This window comes from Rhyacophila brunnea, unplaced genomic scaffold, assembly GCF_057557595.1.
Source record: "Rhyacophila brunnea isolate RB1 unplaced genomic scaffold, BYU_Rbru_1.0 scaffold_10, whole genome shotgun sequence".
Classification (NCBI taxonomy): domain Eukaryota; kingdom Metazoa; phylum Arthropoda; class Insecta; order Trichoptera; family Rhyacophilidae; genus Rhyacophila; species Rhyacophila brunnea.
The window spans coordinates 32,038,606-32,056,169 of record NW_028232752.1 but is presented as its reverse complement, the minus strand read 5'-3'; the positions used below and the strand labels follow the sequence as shown (position 1 = coordinate 32,056,169).

General features: G+C 35.4%; 1 protein-coding gene across 1 annotated transcript; it reads right to left on the bottom strand.

Moving 5' to 3' along the window:
- Positions 1–395: 395 nt before the first annotated feature.
- LOC147079091 (ATP-dependent RNA helicase DDX54) lies at positions 396–15,571 on the bottom strand. The gene is made up of 14 exons (XM_085953361.1): positions 15,482–15,571; positions 15,107–15,308; positions 12,732–12,911; positions 12,199–12,382; positions 11,856–12,030; positions 11,409–11,577; positions 11,052–11,262; positions 6,374–6,612; positions 5,504–5,713; positions 4,501–4,638; positions 3,930–4,111; positions 2,311–2,446; positions 1,949–2,126; positions 396–1,206 (listed from the first exon to the last, which is right to left on the bottom strand). The coding sequence occupies exons 2-14, from the start codon at positions 15,287–15,289 to the stop codon at positions 1,007–1,009; spliced, it is 2,385 nt and encodes a 794-aa protein (XP_085809487.1). The 5' UTR covers positions 15,290–15,308; positions 15,482–15,571; the 3' UTR covers positions 396–1,006.
- Between the last annotated feature and the right edge of the window lie 1,993 nt (positions 15,572–17,564).

The window sequence follows — 17,564 nt, the reverse complement described above, 5'->3', positions numbered from 1 at the left end:
GTCTAAGCGTGGCAGGCGCGATACCTGGAGAGATGCAGGTTTGATTCCTGCAGGTTCTTACTTTAAAAAAAAAAAACGATTTTTTTCTATCGGTTATAATACATTTTTTTAAAATTATGTATATTAAATCACTTTAATCAAATAATCAATTTATGAAAATCGATAGGTTTTTAAACATTTTTTCATGTGATTTTTGAGTATTAGAAATATACATATCGTGTGAAATTGTGTATTAATTTTGTAACTTTTTATTTTTAATTCTTGACATTTTTTTAAAATTCATTGCCAATACTTATATTATATAAGGAATGAACCATCATTGAACTAGGATTTTGGCTTGTTTTAAACTACCAAGGATTTACTAGAATTGTAGAGGTAAATAAAAAACATTATGATTTAATATAAAATATTTTTTATTTTATAGAAGAGCACCTTTCGTATGCATTACAATACTGGAATAACAAAATAAAATTCTCATTCGCAATGCCATCACTTTTATTCGCATTAAATATGAATGAAAATATACAGCAACATCTTCAGAGAAAACTCGCAAACCATACTCAATAGATTTATAAATAATAACCAATGTTGGATTACCTAATAGTGTGAAATGACAATAATACTTTTTTATAATTCATTTAAAATTTCTTGTTTCTTAAACATATCTGATGACAACGAATAGTCGCCTAGAGTCACGGCATTACTAATACATATACATATTACATTATCCATAGGACTGCCTTACAAAAAAAACACGATCTTGATTTATTCATACATAATAGATTGCATGATTGCACTTTGAAAGCAAGAAAACACAACTAATTTAGTGCTAACTCCGTGACTGGCGCGTTTGGAGTAGTTGGCCATTAGATATAATTAACATGTTATTTAAATGTGGTAATTAAAAGGTCAGCAGTGATTGTGTTAATAATATCATCCATTGAGTAAAGTCTGCGTATTTCATATATTTGTTTTATTTTTTAAATTACAAAAAATGAAAGTAGATCTATCGTTTCTTCCCCCGGCTCTTCCCTTTGGGTTTCCCTTTTCCTTTCTTCCCTTTAGATTTTTTCGCCTTCATTTTCTGCTTCTTCAATCTGTCCTTTAGGATCTGTTGGTTGGTCTTCAGCTCATTATTGGACTTATTGGCTTTCTTCTGTGCTAATCTTTCATTGTGTTTAATCCATTGCGGTCTGAACTCAGATACTGAAATAATAAAAAAAATATTTAGAACAGAAAAAAACTACAAAAAACTTTTTCATTCATAATTCTGAAGACTATGCATTTTATATTCCTACTTGATAACTACACTTAACAGTTGTCCATAAAGGTATGGTTACTTTTCAGACATTGTTAGGTATGTATGTACTTTGATAATGTTGCATCGATACATTTAGGCGGCTACCATATCAAAACTCGCCTCGTACGACGCGACATAGTTCCAAGCATTGTTGCACATGACGAACGCGCACACCTAATAGTGTCACTTGCAACACTCGCGTCTCGAAACGTCAAAATAATAATATAGTCCCAGCCAAACACATTATGCAAAATTTATTTAAGATTTATATAAGAATTATGCAAGATTCAGTCATAATGTTGAAACGTTCATCTGCCATTTTTGTTTATTTGATGTCTCAGTTTGATGTGTTGTGTGTGGAAAGACCACTGACGTCTAGCTAGTACAACAAATGTCCGCAACGAAAGCTTCGCGCAATCTCGGCGCGCACGACCGTCAATATGCTAGAAGAGTGTTGTATGTTGCATCTGTTGTTCTGTCGCATTTGACCAATCTGCGAAGCTCCATTTTGCAACGTTTGTTATGTGGATTAACGATGACGTCACATCGACGATTTCGACATGCGGCGCATGAGGCGAATTCTAATGTGCGAGCCGACTTAGTGATATGTTGCCTGTCAATAAAACATCTATTTACTACTCGAATTACCTGGTCTATTTTGTTGGACAGGCTGCGCACCAGCACCAGCATCATCATCGTCATCACCCCCTGGGTCTTCTTCAGCTTGGTGATTCCTCTCCTTCCATGCCTCATAGCGGCCACTGCGGTATGATGCAGGGATCCTTCCTCCCGATTCCGTTCGGATCATTTTGCCTTTACCATTATCCTAAAAAGAAAAATTCATACAAAATTATTCAAAAAACAGTTTTGACAAAAATACAAGCCAACAAAAAGAGCTGTGAACTGAGTGTAGTGGTAGGCTAGAGAAGGCCTTCGAGTAGAGGTGGAAAGATACACACATACTTTTCATAACATACAGAAAGCGAAAAAACAATGAAAATTATACTAACAGGGTCAACATGCACCATCTTTTTCCTCTTGCGATCCCATTTCATACTCTGATGGCCTTTTCTCAAATCTTCATGGGTGTCAGGTGCCAATTCCAGTTGTGCTTTTTGAGCCTCCGATCCAAAGTGGACAGCCAACCTTAAAATATCACAAAAAATTATCATCAGAAGATTCTTTCAAATTAATTATCCTGTTCTTCAATCGTGACTCCATTCAAAAGCTCCCCTTGTTAGATCTTTATGATGACTTCTGTATTCTGTTGTCCGTATGGGTGAATGTAACAAGTGGCAAGAATCGAGTAAAAGATCTTTCTCTTCCACATCAACCCTCAATGTTACCCCGCTGACGATGAGTCTATCAAAATTTGTTATTATCCTTTCTGGCTACAAGGGCCAAGAACTGCACAGCTTTTAGGAGACAAATTTACTAGATAACCCAAAATAATATCTTACAATTTAATCTATGTCTAGTACAATATCAGACTACAATATATGAAGCGCCTAGTTTCAAAAGCCCATAAAACGATTTTAGGTAGTTCTGAGAAAAATGAGAAAAACGATTTTGGGTAGTTTTGAGAAAAATGAGAAAAAAACATATCTATTAAATCTGTGAACTTTGTGTATTTATTTTTCAATTTGTTACATTCTAAAGAGTATTTTGGCTTTCCATTTTAGGGGTATTTGAAAAGCACATCCAACCATTTTAGCGGGTTTTGAAATTTATCCTAATTTTTGATCATACGTATTGACGGTTTTTGGCGTTTTTTAAAGTTCAATCTTTGGCCATCGTATAGGTAACAAAAATATCCATCTAAATACATATCTAACCCAAAAATTTTGAAAAACCGTTTTAGGGGCTTTTGAAACTAGGCGCTTCATATGTAAGATAGGATAAGTATATGCTCAGAATATCAGTCTTGTGTGACATTTCTTTTACCACGGGAAAAACTCGACTATAAATCGCAGTTCTCAGTTCCCAATGAATATGACAAAATATTTATCAGAATCACCACCACCTTGCGCTACAAAGAATTTTCCAGGGTTTTTGTAAGGCAGTTTCATAGGCCCTGGCCGAATTCAAATTAGCAATACCCGATGCGGGTCGACGAATGGTTTTTAATAAGGCATGTTTCTCAGCCGGTTCAATTTTCATTTGATCAGCATCAAGTAGAGTAGTTTGCGTGCTAAAGTTCTTAAAGAAACCTCGATAGTAAATGCGAGGTATCCATAAAGGCATATAGAAAAAAAAACATCCTAGATCCGAGTCCAATCTATTGCAAAGTAATTTATTTCACAAATATGGTAATATGTATGTATGTGTAAAGTGTGTGTATGATGTTGTCCCTCTTGAGAGACTTCTGAGCATTAGGAGTGAATGACTAGAAAAGGAGAGCGGAGGAATCTGTTGAGGCAGCTAAACCCAGGGTTGTAGTGACGGAGGAAAAAAAATTGATGTTGCCTCTTATCTCTTTTCCTGTCTAAAATAATAGATTACGTGAATATTAACAATCAATCATTTGCTAAGACATCTCCATTACGCACGGTCATATGCTCTATCTGGCAAAAGATATGATGGAATATTGAAAAAATATTTTATTGTACAAGAATGTAGGTATACATACCCCATTTCGGTGTGATTATCGCTGGCTTGGTGAGGAATGTAATTTGGATCTCTGGCGACTTCCTTGGTCCGTTTCCGCTTCTTGGAGTATATTTTATTTTCGTCAAACTTTGTATGGCCACCAATTATGGTTGGAAAGGCTTTAGCTAGATCTTCTTCATTGTTTTCATCACTCTTGGTAGGCTGTTTTAATGAACAAACACAGTCATTAAAATATCAGTTATTTAAAGGTTATGTGTGAATATGTAATCAGTATAAGAATGAGAAGTAAAATAAATAAGTTCAATAAATACACAAGTCGTGCAGAGATGTCACTGTTAAATTGACCTAATTATCTAATTTACATCACCACCAATACTGAAGTATGTATATTGTATTCAGAATTCAAGAAAATAGAATAGTATTGTATTTTGGTGAAATTTCGCAGGATAAAATGAACTTATGTGCGTAATTCTGCCACTATTTAGTGGTATTGCAACTCAATAAATAACCGCCAAACGTTCAGTGACAGTTTAGTGCATGCCTTTGACCTCTAGTATACTAATATAAAAGAAAATAGTAACGTAAAATACCTGTGTACGAGTAGGCAATATCCCAGCGTTGAGTTCTGACTTTACAATTAACTTTATTTTGTCTTTGTGCCACAATCGTTTTGCCTTCATTGCGATGTAATTAGGCGCATCGTTTTTTGCTCCCAGTTCAAGAATAGTCTGAAAATAGACAATAAATTAATTAACAAGCATTAATATTGTTTTTTTTAACTACTGGAACGACTGTCTAATAAAAACTGAAGGTGCCACTCGAAAAGGGGTCTATATGAAATAACCAAAATTTTATAGGAGAGGAAACATACTTAAATAAATAAATAAGAATTTCAGTGATGTATAGTTATATTTTTAATCATTGACATTCGTTGTCCTAAAAATCGTAGGTAGGTACTATATATCACTGAAATTCTTGTTGTTTGATTTGTTTTCCTTTCTCCTGTAAAATTTAGTTTTTGCATTTCGACCCCTTTTTGAGGGTCAACTTCAACTATTGATTTGTTGAATAAAAAAGAATATAACAGAAATAAAACATTTTACCACTCATGCTCCTAATTGCATATTATGTATTATTTAATGAGTAATTTGTCTTACAAAAAAATTGTATTATTTCATCTATAAGAAATGAAACAGAAATTTCCAAACCAAATATGGATAAATCAAATTCTGCAGATTATTGGGTTACATGTAAATTGTATGTCTTTAATATACGACCATATATTTCCGATACAACATTTCACGGTCAAGTGTGATACGGCGAACTGCATATATACCGGACATGAGATTATTGAGGGCATTAACTACATACTGCAAGTATTTGAGATGTCTATTTGTATGTATGTATACATACTTATTAAAATTCAACAAAAATATGTTCATATTCTGTGTAATTTCACATGATATGTTAATCATTATTACGATTTATAACTTTCAAAATCCATCTAAAGCATACAAAAAAATATTTTAAAAACTTCATTTTAATACGGACTGTCACACAAAAATTAGTTTCCAATTTAATTAATGAACTTACTCCTCTGGGTCTATAGTTCTTCATTTGTGAGAGAAACTCTTCAGTAGACACTTGATTCTGATTCTTGGCATCCTTTTTGTTTAAAAAGAATGGATGGATCTTGACGGGCGGCTTAAGAAGTTTGGCGCGCTTGTTTGACTCGCTGGAAGCATTTTCTCGGCATCTGAGGTACTGGCCCCACGCATTGCGGCACACACGCTGCATGTCAGTCTAGGAAAAAATAAATATTGTCAATTTAGAAACGAACTCAAGTAACTAAGTACATACATATTACAAACAGAAATAATTGAAAATGCAAGTCTATCCAACCAAATATAAAAAAATATTCCAAAAAGCCTAGCATGATGTAATAATACCTATGAATAAGTCTAAAAACAAACTATGAATAGCCGCCTCCCTGTTTGGGTACTGAAAAGACAAGTTTTTATTGTTTTCTACCAGAATTTGGGGGAAAAAACCCATGTTTTTTCAATGTGTATTTGATTTAGTGCATGGACCTAATATGGACATAACCCCCACCTTGTGTGGGTCCATATTTTGCTCCGCACAGGAGCAAATATGGTAATTCACTATCCCTTTTTTTGTTATACATGTACATATTGATAATGGGAAATGCATTGCAACTTATATCATAATAAGTCTTAGCAGTCTTTTTCACCTTCTTCACGGGTAAGAGTAGATTAGATTACACCCACACGAGAGATTTAGCGAACACATTTGATTTGGTGTTTTCATTTAAAATATTCCTCAACTTTGATGATAAAACTAACAGTACCAAAAAATACAAATGTGATGAAACCGAAGACTGTCCAGAGACAACCAATTCTCCAATAGAGCTGTAGTGCCAAAAAAGAATTTACAGTTACTCACAATATCAGAAGAATCTTGCTGCCAATTAAGTACATCAGCCTGCCTCATATCCAGCTGGTCTGTGGGCAGAGCTCCCCAAACCAGGGTCGGACAATCGTCAATAGAACCGGATTTCTCCAGGCAATCCGACGCGACTGGATTTGAACCGAGGAACAAATGGAGATCCAACAAGTGGGCGATGTCTTCAGGGGAGACAATTGAGATTGCTCGACCAGACCGACCAGCACGGGCACTTCTTCCTGAAAAGCAAAGAAAAACTCAATGCCATTTTGTTACAGACATCTATTATCGATTTATATTTAAACTCATTTTTATTTAATACTAGCTGACCCGGCAAACGTTTTTCTGCCATATAAATTATTTCTAGTGAATATTTTGGTTGTTAAATAAAAAATAACGAATGTATCGTAAGTGTGTGGGGATGGGGATATATGACAGAAAGAGGAATAGAGCGCTGTAGACGATGACCGCCGATAAAAACAAAAAAACATCAACTATTCATTTTCTCAATTCAAAATGAGTAATGATGTTCATAATGAATGAATTACCTGTGACAGGATCTCGTTGTTTAATGTTTATGCAATATCCGTCTTGTCCCTTCCAGAAAATTAGCGGATATTGGAGAGCGTCGTATGAACGGTGTGTGTCAGCGATGAACTCCAGATTATTTCTTATCTTCGAATCACGATTTCTCGCGTTGATGTGCGGTCGCCAACCATGATTCCAGCAATGTCGTCAATAACAGGCGCATTGAATCAACGCATGTGCTCTCCAGCTGGTGTTTTATCAGGATTGATGACAATAGAGTGATTGTCACTTTGCAATTCGTGCATGTGTGCTTTGAAGAATTTCAATAATTCATTGTGCTCATTCAACAGGGCGTCCAGTTTGCCGACGATGCGCCTGGCATTAGGCGAATTGAGGCTATTGTAGCCGCAACGTGCATCCACATGATTGATGTCCTCACCGCCCATGAAGTAGATTTGTAAAAATTTATGTGGTTCGCTTGGCATTGGCAGCAATGAGCCTACGTTGTGGTACACTTGGCCTTTGATTTTGAACGTTGAATGGAATTGTTGACCATTGCCGCAGTATTGTGAACTATTTCTGTTGCTCCGAACGAAAGTCATTTGGAAGCATGAATTGAATGTGCGAATGGACTTCAGGAACAGGTTTGAATCTGGAACCGTGCCGATGAGCAAGCCGTTCAATGGTTCTGGTGGTATCTCAATTTCTGGTAGTTGCACTTTTCCTGATGCGCAACACATCCCGGCTGACTCATGTTTGAATTTGAGTGCATGACAATGGAGACATTCTTTGTCCATAGCACCAATCAGCACTTTCGGATGAGCGGAATATTCAATATCTGGCTCGTACTCGAATGCGAGACGAAGGAACGAAGCGGATGTAAATGTTCGAAGTACTTGTTGGCGTTGTTGGCCATTTGCTCTGCGTGTGTTAACTACGAACCGGCGCGCTTGGCTCCGTTCGAATTGTCGTTGTTGATTTCGTTCAGCTCGTGCCTCTTGTGATTGGAATGCACGCAATTGCGACATGCTTACACGCACGTTTTTGTTATCTTGTTGGATTTGTTCGTCTGTTCTTTCTGCTCTACTATTTCACATGTTTGTTGCTTTATTCGTTCGACGGCCCAAATGGCCCCCCTTGCGTCTTGCTGGCATTGTGCACTGTAATACACGCACATAAAAATAGATAAAAATAAAATAAATCGTACAAAATTTTGCACGCACTGCGTTGTGATATGCCGAATGAAATGTCAAAATGACGCGACGCTTCTCTTGAATTCTTCTCGGAAGTAGCGCCATCTGTCATTCAACAACATAAATAATTTCGTTCTGTTTGAAATATGAATGACGGATAAATTTGTTCATACAAAAATAATAAAATCGCGATTAAAAAATGGGAGGGTAGGAGGGTGAAAATTTGGGGTTATAGGTATTTTTTTATGCCAAATAATAAAAAAAATACAAAAAAAAAATTGTCAAAAAATAAAAGAAAATTTTTCAGGATAGAGATACCCTAATCACCTAGCGGTATGAAATATACTTGTTGACCTATTCTCGTACCGAACAAATATACATAAAAAAATTCATAAAAATCGGTCGAGCCATTTCGGAGGAGTTCGACCACAAACATCGTGACACAAGATTTTTATATATATACTAGCTGACCCAGCAAACGTTGTTCTGCCATATAAATTATTTCTAGTCAGGGCTCGAAATGAACCGGAACGCACCGGAGCGCCGTTCCTATTCGTTAAATCGGTAAAATTTTCGCTCCGTCTCGTGGAATAGATAATTTGACCGTCTGAGCTGGATAGGCCATATAATAGAAAATCTAACACTTATTTTTATGAAAAAAACACATAAACTTTGATAACCTTACTATGTAAAAATCTTCAGAAAACTGTCGAGCGCTCCGGTTCGTAAATTTTTCCATTTCGAGCGCTGTTTCCAGTGAATATTTTGGTTGTTAAATAAAAAATAACGAATGTATCGTAAGTGTGTGGGGATGGGATCTATGACAGAAAGAGGAATAGAGCGCTGTAGACGATGACCGCCGATAAAAACAAAAAAACATCAACCATTCATTTTCTCAATTCAAAATGAGTAATGATGTTTATAATGAATGAATTACCTGTGACAGGATCTCGTTGTTTAATGTTTATGCAATATCCGTCTTGTCCCTTCCAGAAAATTAGCGGATATTAGAGAGCGTCGTATGAACGGTGTGTGTCAGCGATGAACTCCAGATTATTGTTTCTTCTTCGAATCACGATTTCTCGCGTCGATGTGCGGTCGCCAACCATGATTCCAGCAATGTCGTCAACAACAGTCGCATTGAATCGACGTACGTGCTCTCCAGCTAGTGTTTTATCAGGATTGATGACAATACCGTGATTGTCACTTTGCAATTCGTGCATGTGTGCTTTGAAGAACTTCAATAATTCATTGTGCTCATTCAACAGGGCGTCCAGTTCGCCGACGATGCGCCTGGCATTAGGCGAATTAAGGCTATTGTAGCCGCAACGTGCATCCACATGATTGATGTCCTCACCGCCGCCGCGCCCATGAAGTAGATTTGTAAAAATGTATGTGGTTCGTTTGGCATTGGCAGCTATGAGCCTACTTTGTGGTATATTTGGCATTTGATTTTGAATGTAGAATAGAATTGTTGACCATTTGCCACAGTATTGTGAACTATTTCTGTTGCTCCGGACGAAGTCATTTGGAAGCATGAAATGAATGTGCGAATGGACTTCAGGAACATGTTTGAATCTGGAACCGTGCCGATGAGCAAGCCGTTCAATGGTTCTGGTGGTATCTCAATCTCTGGTAGTTGCACTTTTCCTGATGCGCAACACATCCCGGCTGACTCATGTTTGAATTTGAGCGCATGAATATGGGGACATTCTTTGTCCATAGCACCAATCAGCACTTTTGGATGAGCGGAATATTCAATATCTGGCTCGTACTCGAATGCGAGACGAAGGAACGAAGCGGATGTAAATGTTCGATGTACTTGTTGGCGTTGTCGGTCATTTGCTCTGCGTGTGTTAACTACAAACCGGCGCGCTTGGCTCCGTTCCAATTGTCGTTGTTAATTTCGTTGAGCTCGTGCCTCTTGTGATTGAGATGCACGCAATTGCGACATGCTTACACGCACCTTTTTGTTATCTTGTTGGATTTGTTCGTCTGTTCTTTCTGCTCTACTATTTTGCATGTTTGTTGCTTTATTCGTTCGACGGCCCAAATGACCCCCTTGCGTCTTGCTGGCATTGTGCACTGTAATACACTCACATAAAAATAGATAAATTAAAATAAATCATACAAAATTTTGCACGCACTGCGTTGTGATATGCCGAATGAAATGTCAAAATGACGCGACGCTTCTCTTGAATTCTTCTCGGACGTAGCGACATCTGTCATTCAACAACATTAATAATTTCATTCTGTTTGAAATACGAACGACGGTTAAATTTGTTCATACAAAAATAATAAAATCGCGATTAAAAATGGGAGGGTGAGAGTAGGAGAGTGAAAATTTGGGGTTATAGGTATTTTTTTATGCCAAATAATAAAAAAAATACAAAAAAAAATTTGTCAAAAAAAATAAAAGAAAATTTTTCTGGATAGAGATACCCTAATCACCTATCAGTATCAAATATACTTGTTGACCTATTCTCATACCTAAAAAATATACATAAAAAAAATCATAAAAATCGGTCGAACCATTTAGGAGGAGTTCGACCACAAACATCGTGACACGAGATTTTTATATATATAGAGATAGAGATGTATAAGACAGATTCAAGAAATTACCTTTTTTTTTTAATTGAAAATATGTGTGTAACTAGGATCAGACTCAGTAACATGCATAACATAATAAATATTGCATTATGTAGTGTTTTATCCATCAAACTATAATGTAAAGTGTATTTGTAAAGATAATTTCTAATACCTGCATAACTAAGGATGTTTACAATAAATTTCATTTAAAAAATACGATATTTCTCAAGCGCGGCATTAACACTGTCGGCGATAGCAACCAGACACATCAGCTCTGCGTACTTCCTTTGCACGGGAAATATCATCTAAAAAGTGAATGTTTCCAGATTCAATGTTGCAGTATTATAATGATAAATATCTAAGCTTACCGACTCTGTGAACGAATAGTTTGGGCTTGGCAGGGAAATGGTAATTGATAACGGTGTCTAATGCAGGGAGATCGAGACCTCTGGCAGCAACATCTGTGACGAGCAAAACAGAACATTTGCGAGTGGTGAACTTGGCTGCTGCAATTTTTCTCGCTGACGAGTCAAGGCCAGAGTAGATGCAGGCTGATTCAATTCTGGCACGGTTGAGTATCTACACATAAAGGAGAATTGTTAGGTGCCTTTATTCCCTTAGAATCTTAGATACACGCTTGGATGGAATATAATAAATATAGTAAGTACAAATGAAATTTAAAAAATATGTGTGAAACATTCTATGCCTATGACCGATTGACTTACTAGATGCAAATATTCGCAGTGATGGCGGGTAGCCACAAACACGACGGCCTGGGCGGCTTTAGTCAGGACGCGATTAAGAATAAGAAGCAAGGCGGCTTCGCGTTGTTCACCTCGGCAGTAAATGTAGCCCAACCACAATTCTGGGGGCAACTTCCATTCAACATCAAGCCTGAAATAAACATGTACTGTTAACATCAACATAATGGACAACAATAATAAAAATCCAACCCCTAATGGGGCTGAAATTAAGTGACTATATCAATTAAAACTGTGGCGTAAGTGTTTGATTATCCAAATAAATATCTAAGATCTATGTTTATCAAAAGAATTAACAGTAAGATGTTATTTAAGGTTTTGCATCACCGCATATGCGACAAATGGTAAAGATGCATTGAAGATGCTTAAAAACGATGGAAAAAGAAGCTGAAAATTTAAAGTATTGTATACCGTAAGAGAATGGGATCAGACAATCCTGCCCTGGTGAATTCAACAAGGGCTGAAGGTAGGGTGGCCGAAAAGAGAACAGTCTGACGAGACGTTGGAAGCCGAGCCAATATCTCTCGAAGCTGTTCACCAAACCCTAGCTCGAACAGACGGTCTCCTTCGTCGAAGATAACCATTTCTGGAACAATGTGGAGAAATTAATACAAGAAATTATATGTCAAAATATAAATATTTATTTCATTTTGTCACGTGACCTCCTATGACAATCATGCAGAACTTCAAAGATTTATTGTGAGCATACCTTTTAGTTTTAAATATAATAAAAATATATGAAACGTAGACATACCAACACTGGAAAGTTGCAGATCCATTTCAACACACAAATGGAGGAATCGTCCAGGTGTTGCCACCAGGATGTCAGGTTTCCCCATGTGCATGGTGCTGAACTGTTGCTCCATGGAATCTCCACCAAGGACTGCACTGACTTTAAGAGTGGTATATTTTCCCAGTTCGCGGACAAACTTCAGAGTCTAAAATACAAAAAGGATATTTAAAAAAATGATGGCATAAATTTAGGTAGAGGAAGGAAAGATTCTTCTACATTGCGGCCACGATGAAATCACTTTGCAACGGTGTTAGTGTCATTTGAAAATAACGAAACTAACACCAAAATGAGTCGCCTGCACTGCCAGAAGAATCTGACAACCATTCTACATACAATTATGAACGTAATGAGAAATGAAATTTATTAATTTTCGCCTCTCTAGAGTGCCTTTTTAATGACAGTTCAGATATAAAGGTAGGGAGAAATTTTCTTATTTACCATTTTTTTTTTTAAATACTTACATATCCAAATTATGTAGCTATTTAAAACTTTACCTGAAGTGCGAGTTCTCTGGTTGGCGTGAGAATGAGAGCTCGGACTGTTCTAACTGCCGAAGTCTTTCCTGGAGACGAAAGAAGTTTCTCCAGCATCGGGAGAACAAAGCAAGCTGTTTTTCCAGATCCTGTTCGAGCCATGGCCACTACATCTCTGCCTTCCAATGTAAGAGGGATACTCTGAATAATGAATATCGAAAATACATTAAAAAGGGGTGTAATTATTGTACCCCAATTAGATTAGATGGCTCTATTGAATACTATATTATACTAATTATACTATACTAACTATAAAAGTCAGGGTTGCTTCCTCAACTTTTTGTATCACTAATACCAATTCCAGAATGTACATCATTAGGAAACATGTCAGAAACATACCCATTAGAAAAAAGCCGAATTGTGTACTTATGTTTAATAAAGAATGATACATCCCTCTATCTTGTGAAAATTTATTAAAAATTCCAGAAAGTTTTTAGTGTGATTGAATTTGTGAAAAGCATTATATTTTCACATTAGACGCATTGGATTCATTGTTTATAAAATAATTAAATGAAAATGGTGATCTGTTGTTGACATTTGTTTTGGTTACTTATAGCGCCTGTACTAGTGGATTTACTGGCACCAATGGTGTAAATTAACCCTTAGAATGCTACGCAACGATATATCGTTGTTTTTGATAATGGCCAGAAATGCTAACAACGATCGTCGTTTTGCTTTTGATGCCTGAAATGTTAAGTTAATTTTGGAACATACTACTGCACCAGTGGTACGAAACATTGTTTATCTATTTAGTTTTATTGTTGTGTAATATAACCCGATTCATATATGATTTGTGACTGGGTAGGTTTAGAACTTATAACTATTGTATTTTTTTTCATGGCATCACCTTTTTTACAATAAAAACAATTCCAAATACAAATTTCAGTTTACCATATAATAATTTGTTTACAGTCAAATTCTTGGTGGAAGGACAATGTTTTATTTTATTTTATGCATTTGAAATAATGGGAAAGACTTTTACTCAACTCAGTGTTTAAAGTAGAGTGGATTTGTGCTATATAAAAACAGTTTCATTTATAAAAAAATAATGAAATAAAATCATTTGCAATACATATTATAAATGTTCCAATAAACAAACACCATGAAGACCTTTTTCACAAATCACGCATATTGTACGAGATCTTTTAACGAGGCCACTATGCAAAATTTTTATTTTCAGCCGGGTAGTTTCCTAATTTCACTACTTTGTATTATCCCTCGTGTGGCATAACCGATTGTTTCCAATAACTGATAAAAATCAAAACTCTGCGCGGATCGTGCATTTCGCTCGCTCTCGCAATCGCCCGTATGATAGAGCGAGAAAGAGATATGTCAATTACTTGCCTCGTTATATATTCAAAACGATAAATTAATTACGAAACGTGTTTTCATAATATTCCGATTTCGCAGAATCAATTAGAGTAATAAGGTGTCTAAAAATAATACAATACTTTAATTTATCAACAATTATTGGTAGCAATCCTCGACCGGATTTTGCACAACATCGTAGCAGCCAGAGGGTTAAACTATCGCAATATTAACTGTTTACACGTAATAGTGCTGATTGTTTCGCCAATCTCATTCTTCAAGCGTAAGTGAGATGCGTTGTCATTGTAATATGCTGCTATTTGATAGGTTGTGAAAATTAGTAAAAGTCAAAATGCGCTGCACGGTGTAGTTTGTATTTCTTCCGGTAGGTTCGCCACTATCGTTCTACTGCGCATTTGCATACGTCATGTAAGTTCCAACTATCGCATGAAAAATTATAAGCTTCTGAACTTTTTTGATTAATGTATGCAATCTTGCAACTAGCATGATAATACTTACATATTCACATGTGCATTTTCTTATTATGGCCTCGATAATACGTACTCTCAGCAGTAAATATATGCACATGTAAATGGAGTATTATGCTGGTGACGAATTTTATGTCCTAATTGTTCACCATAAGTCCAAACAAATTATTTACTGAATACAAAAAATTTTCAGTCCAACCCTGGCAAATAAATCTCAGCAAGTAGGTACACAATATAGATATCGCCAAAGCCTACAAATGAATCTAGAATGCAAAATGATTTTCAGATAATTTAATTTAATCTATAGGTATAGTGACAAGAGTGATTGTGTTCTTGGTCTTGTGTGGTCTTGTATGCATTGTTGGCTTCAGGCTAATTTACATATAATGTTACAGAAAATTCGTTATAGCAATAATATTAGCTCCAATCAAGGGATTGAATTAACATTTCTATGCAGGTTGAGGGAAGCACATGTTCTCAAAAATAATAAATGAATCATATATATGTAACTGTTATAAAGATTGAATTGAATGACTGTACCTTTCTCTGGATGGGAGTGGGTAGTTTATAGCCTCTATTCTTTATACCCTTGAGGATGGAGGGATCAAACCCCATAGTTTGAAACCCTCCACCCTTTTTTGCTTTCTTCTTAGAGATTTCTCCATTTCCAACGTCATCATCATCTCCGTAGGCGGCAAAGCCTGGCAGGTCATCGCTAGCCATAATTGCCACAGAAGTGATGCTAAAACAAGTGCGATCATTCAATTATATTGTAAATAAATTTGACTTGACATTTATAAAATAAACGTGTTTCGCACACTCGTTTTATGACACAAAACAAATATGCAATTATAATATATCCGTTATCAGATATATTTGATTTATTCAGTGTAGTCTAAGTATATTAAAACGTACCTTATTCCAAAATATCTACATAGTAGGTCTTGACCATTTACACCTGTAACCTCACTTATCAACGCACATGGAAAGTTGTCAAATAATCTGAGTGCTGCCAGTTGCTGATTCTGTCGTTGACAAAATATTTACGCATCAAAAATACCTTTAATTAGGCAAGAAATATTAATAAACTTTTGATATTTATAAAAATGTATGCAGTGCATTTAAAATCAAAAGTTATTAAAATTTATCAAGATTTATTAAAGCTTTTTAGTTATTTAAGTCACTTATAGCCATTATTTTACTTTTAGTTACCTATGATTGTTGATAGAAGAAACTCAATTTCAATAACTGTTGAATCAAGTTTTTAGTTTTAAGTACCTACCTACATTAGTTTTGGGTGGTTCTAACCGATGCTTCAGTAATAAATTTATCAAGAATTTTATCAAACACAAAGTCAAATACCTAATAAAAATATTATATTTGTCTATGGCCAGAATGTGGATATTACTTTGATATTTTCAGTGTGAATGCAGAAAACTGCAAACTCTTCTTGAATAAGCAGATTTCTGTAATAAATAGGGTGAAGCACCCAATTATTGGCACTTTAAGGGAACTGAGCAGTTCAAGTTCGCACAGTATTCTATCAATTATCTTTCTAAGTTCCTATGTTTCTGATTTAAATAATATGTTTACTTAACTTTTATTTGAATACTTCCAATAACACTTTTGTATTGTGCATATGCACACAATTGTGATATTTCCTGAGTTTGGCCCTTACTCCAATTATTGGCATACTTTTTCCTATTATTGACACAACCTTTTCCAATTATTGGCACAGTTAATAGAGATCCAAAAAAGTGTATTAATCATGCAAATTAAACACGTTTTACACTAGTATTCATACATTTATTATTAGGTTACATTATTTTTAAAAAACCTCAAAAGAAATAATGATTATATTTAAATAAATTCAGGAACTAATTGAGATCAAAAATTCTCAAAAAATATTTAGGTGTCTAAAATAAATTACGTAAGTTCTTATGATGTTAACCGTTTAAATATTTAATCATCATCATTTAAAATGGCTTCAAGTTCTTCCACCGTGTATGATTTCTTACGACTGCTTAAAATTTTATCAAAAGGATCTCTAATCCCATCATTTTTCTTGTCTTCATCAACTATGGGATTCGAGACGTGTTGGTTAACTATTGGCACCAGAGGCTTGTTCAATCTTATATCGGCCAGTACTTTGATTCTTTTCGTTTCGGGTATCATATTCTCTTTTTTTACATTAGGTTCTCTTTCCACTTGACATTCTCTTTTAGTTGTATTTTGCACAGGTCCGAACTGCACTTTCTTACTCTGTTTATTTATTAACGTTGCTGCTGTTTTTTTTGTAAGGTTTTTCTTTTCTCCTTGTTTAGTTTTCACTTCCTTTTGTTTTTGGATTCTCTCCTCTTTTCTTTTCTTGACTTGTTCTTCTTTAAGACTTTTTTCTCTCCGTTTCTGGGTTTCCTTGCTTTGCCATTCGTCTGAAGTTAAGACAAAGGAAACTCTTTCACTTTGTTTAACGCCTTTTCTTTGAGGTGTTTTCGGTTTTACTAAAACGTCACTTAATTTTACAGGGGTTAAATATTCTTTCTGTTGACTAATAATATCCATAATCTCGCATTCTTTAACTATATGTTCTTTGCACGTTGCTATTAAACCACTTTCTGGAATCTCCATTTCGTTTTTATCTAAAGTAACTAAGTCACTTTCAAGCAAAGTTTTGTGTTCTTTTCTTTCAAATTTGTTTTTTCCCATTTCTTCAATAGATTTCTGCACAGTAACTAAATCAAACTGTGAGTTATCAAGGATATCCATAAATAAAATTGGCATCTCTTCTATAGTGATTTCTTCTGTAAGGTTGTCCTCATGTAATATTTCTGATTCTTGGTGCTTTTCATCATGTTGGAAATAGTTCAAAAGCTTTTTCTAAGCTATGTCTATTAGAAAGTCTTCGGTAAGAGTTTGTAAGGCATTCAATTTTTTCTCTCCCACTATGTTATAAAACGTATCTTTTCATAGAGACTTTTCTTTGAAATTGTCATTGTTC

Bases quoted from the DNA above. Each gene is read 5' to 3' on its own strand.
- LOC147079091 (XM_085953361.1), bottom strand. From the start codon at position 15,289: ATGGCTAGCGATGACCTGCCAGGCTTTGCCGCCTACGGAGATGATGAT. The intron at 11,263-11,408 runs GTAAGTCAATCG...CTTTATGTGTAG, and splicing joins ACTGCGAATATTTGCATCTA to ATACTCAACCGTGCCAGAAT. The intron at 4,639-5,503 runs GTAAGTTCATTA...GTCTATTTTCAG, and splicing joins AGAACTATAGACCCAGAGGA to ACTATTCTTGAACTGGGAGC.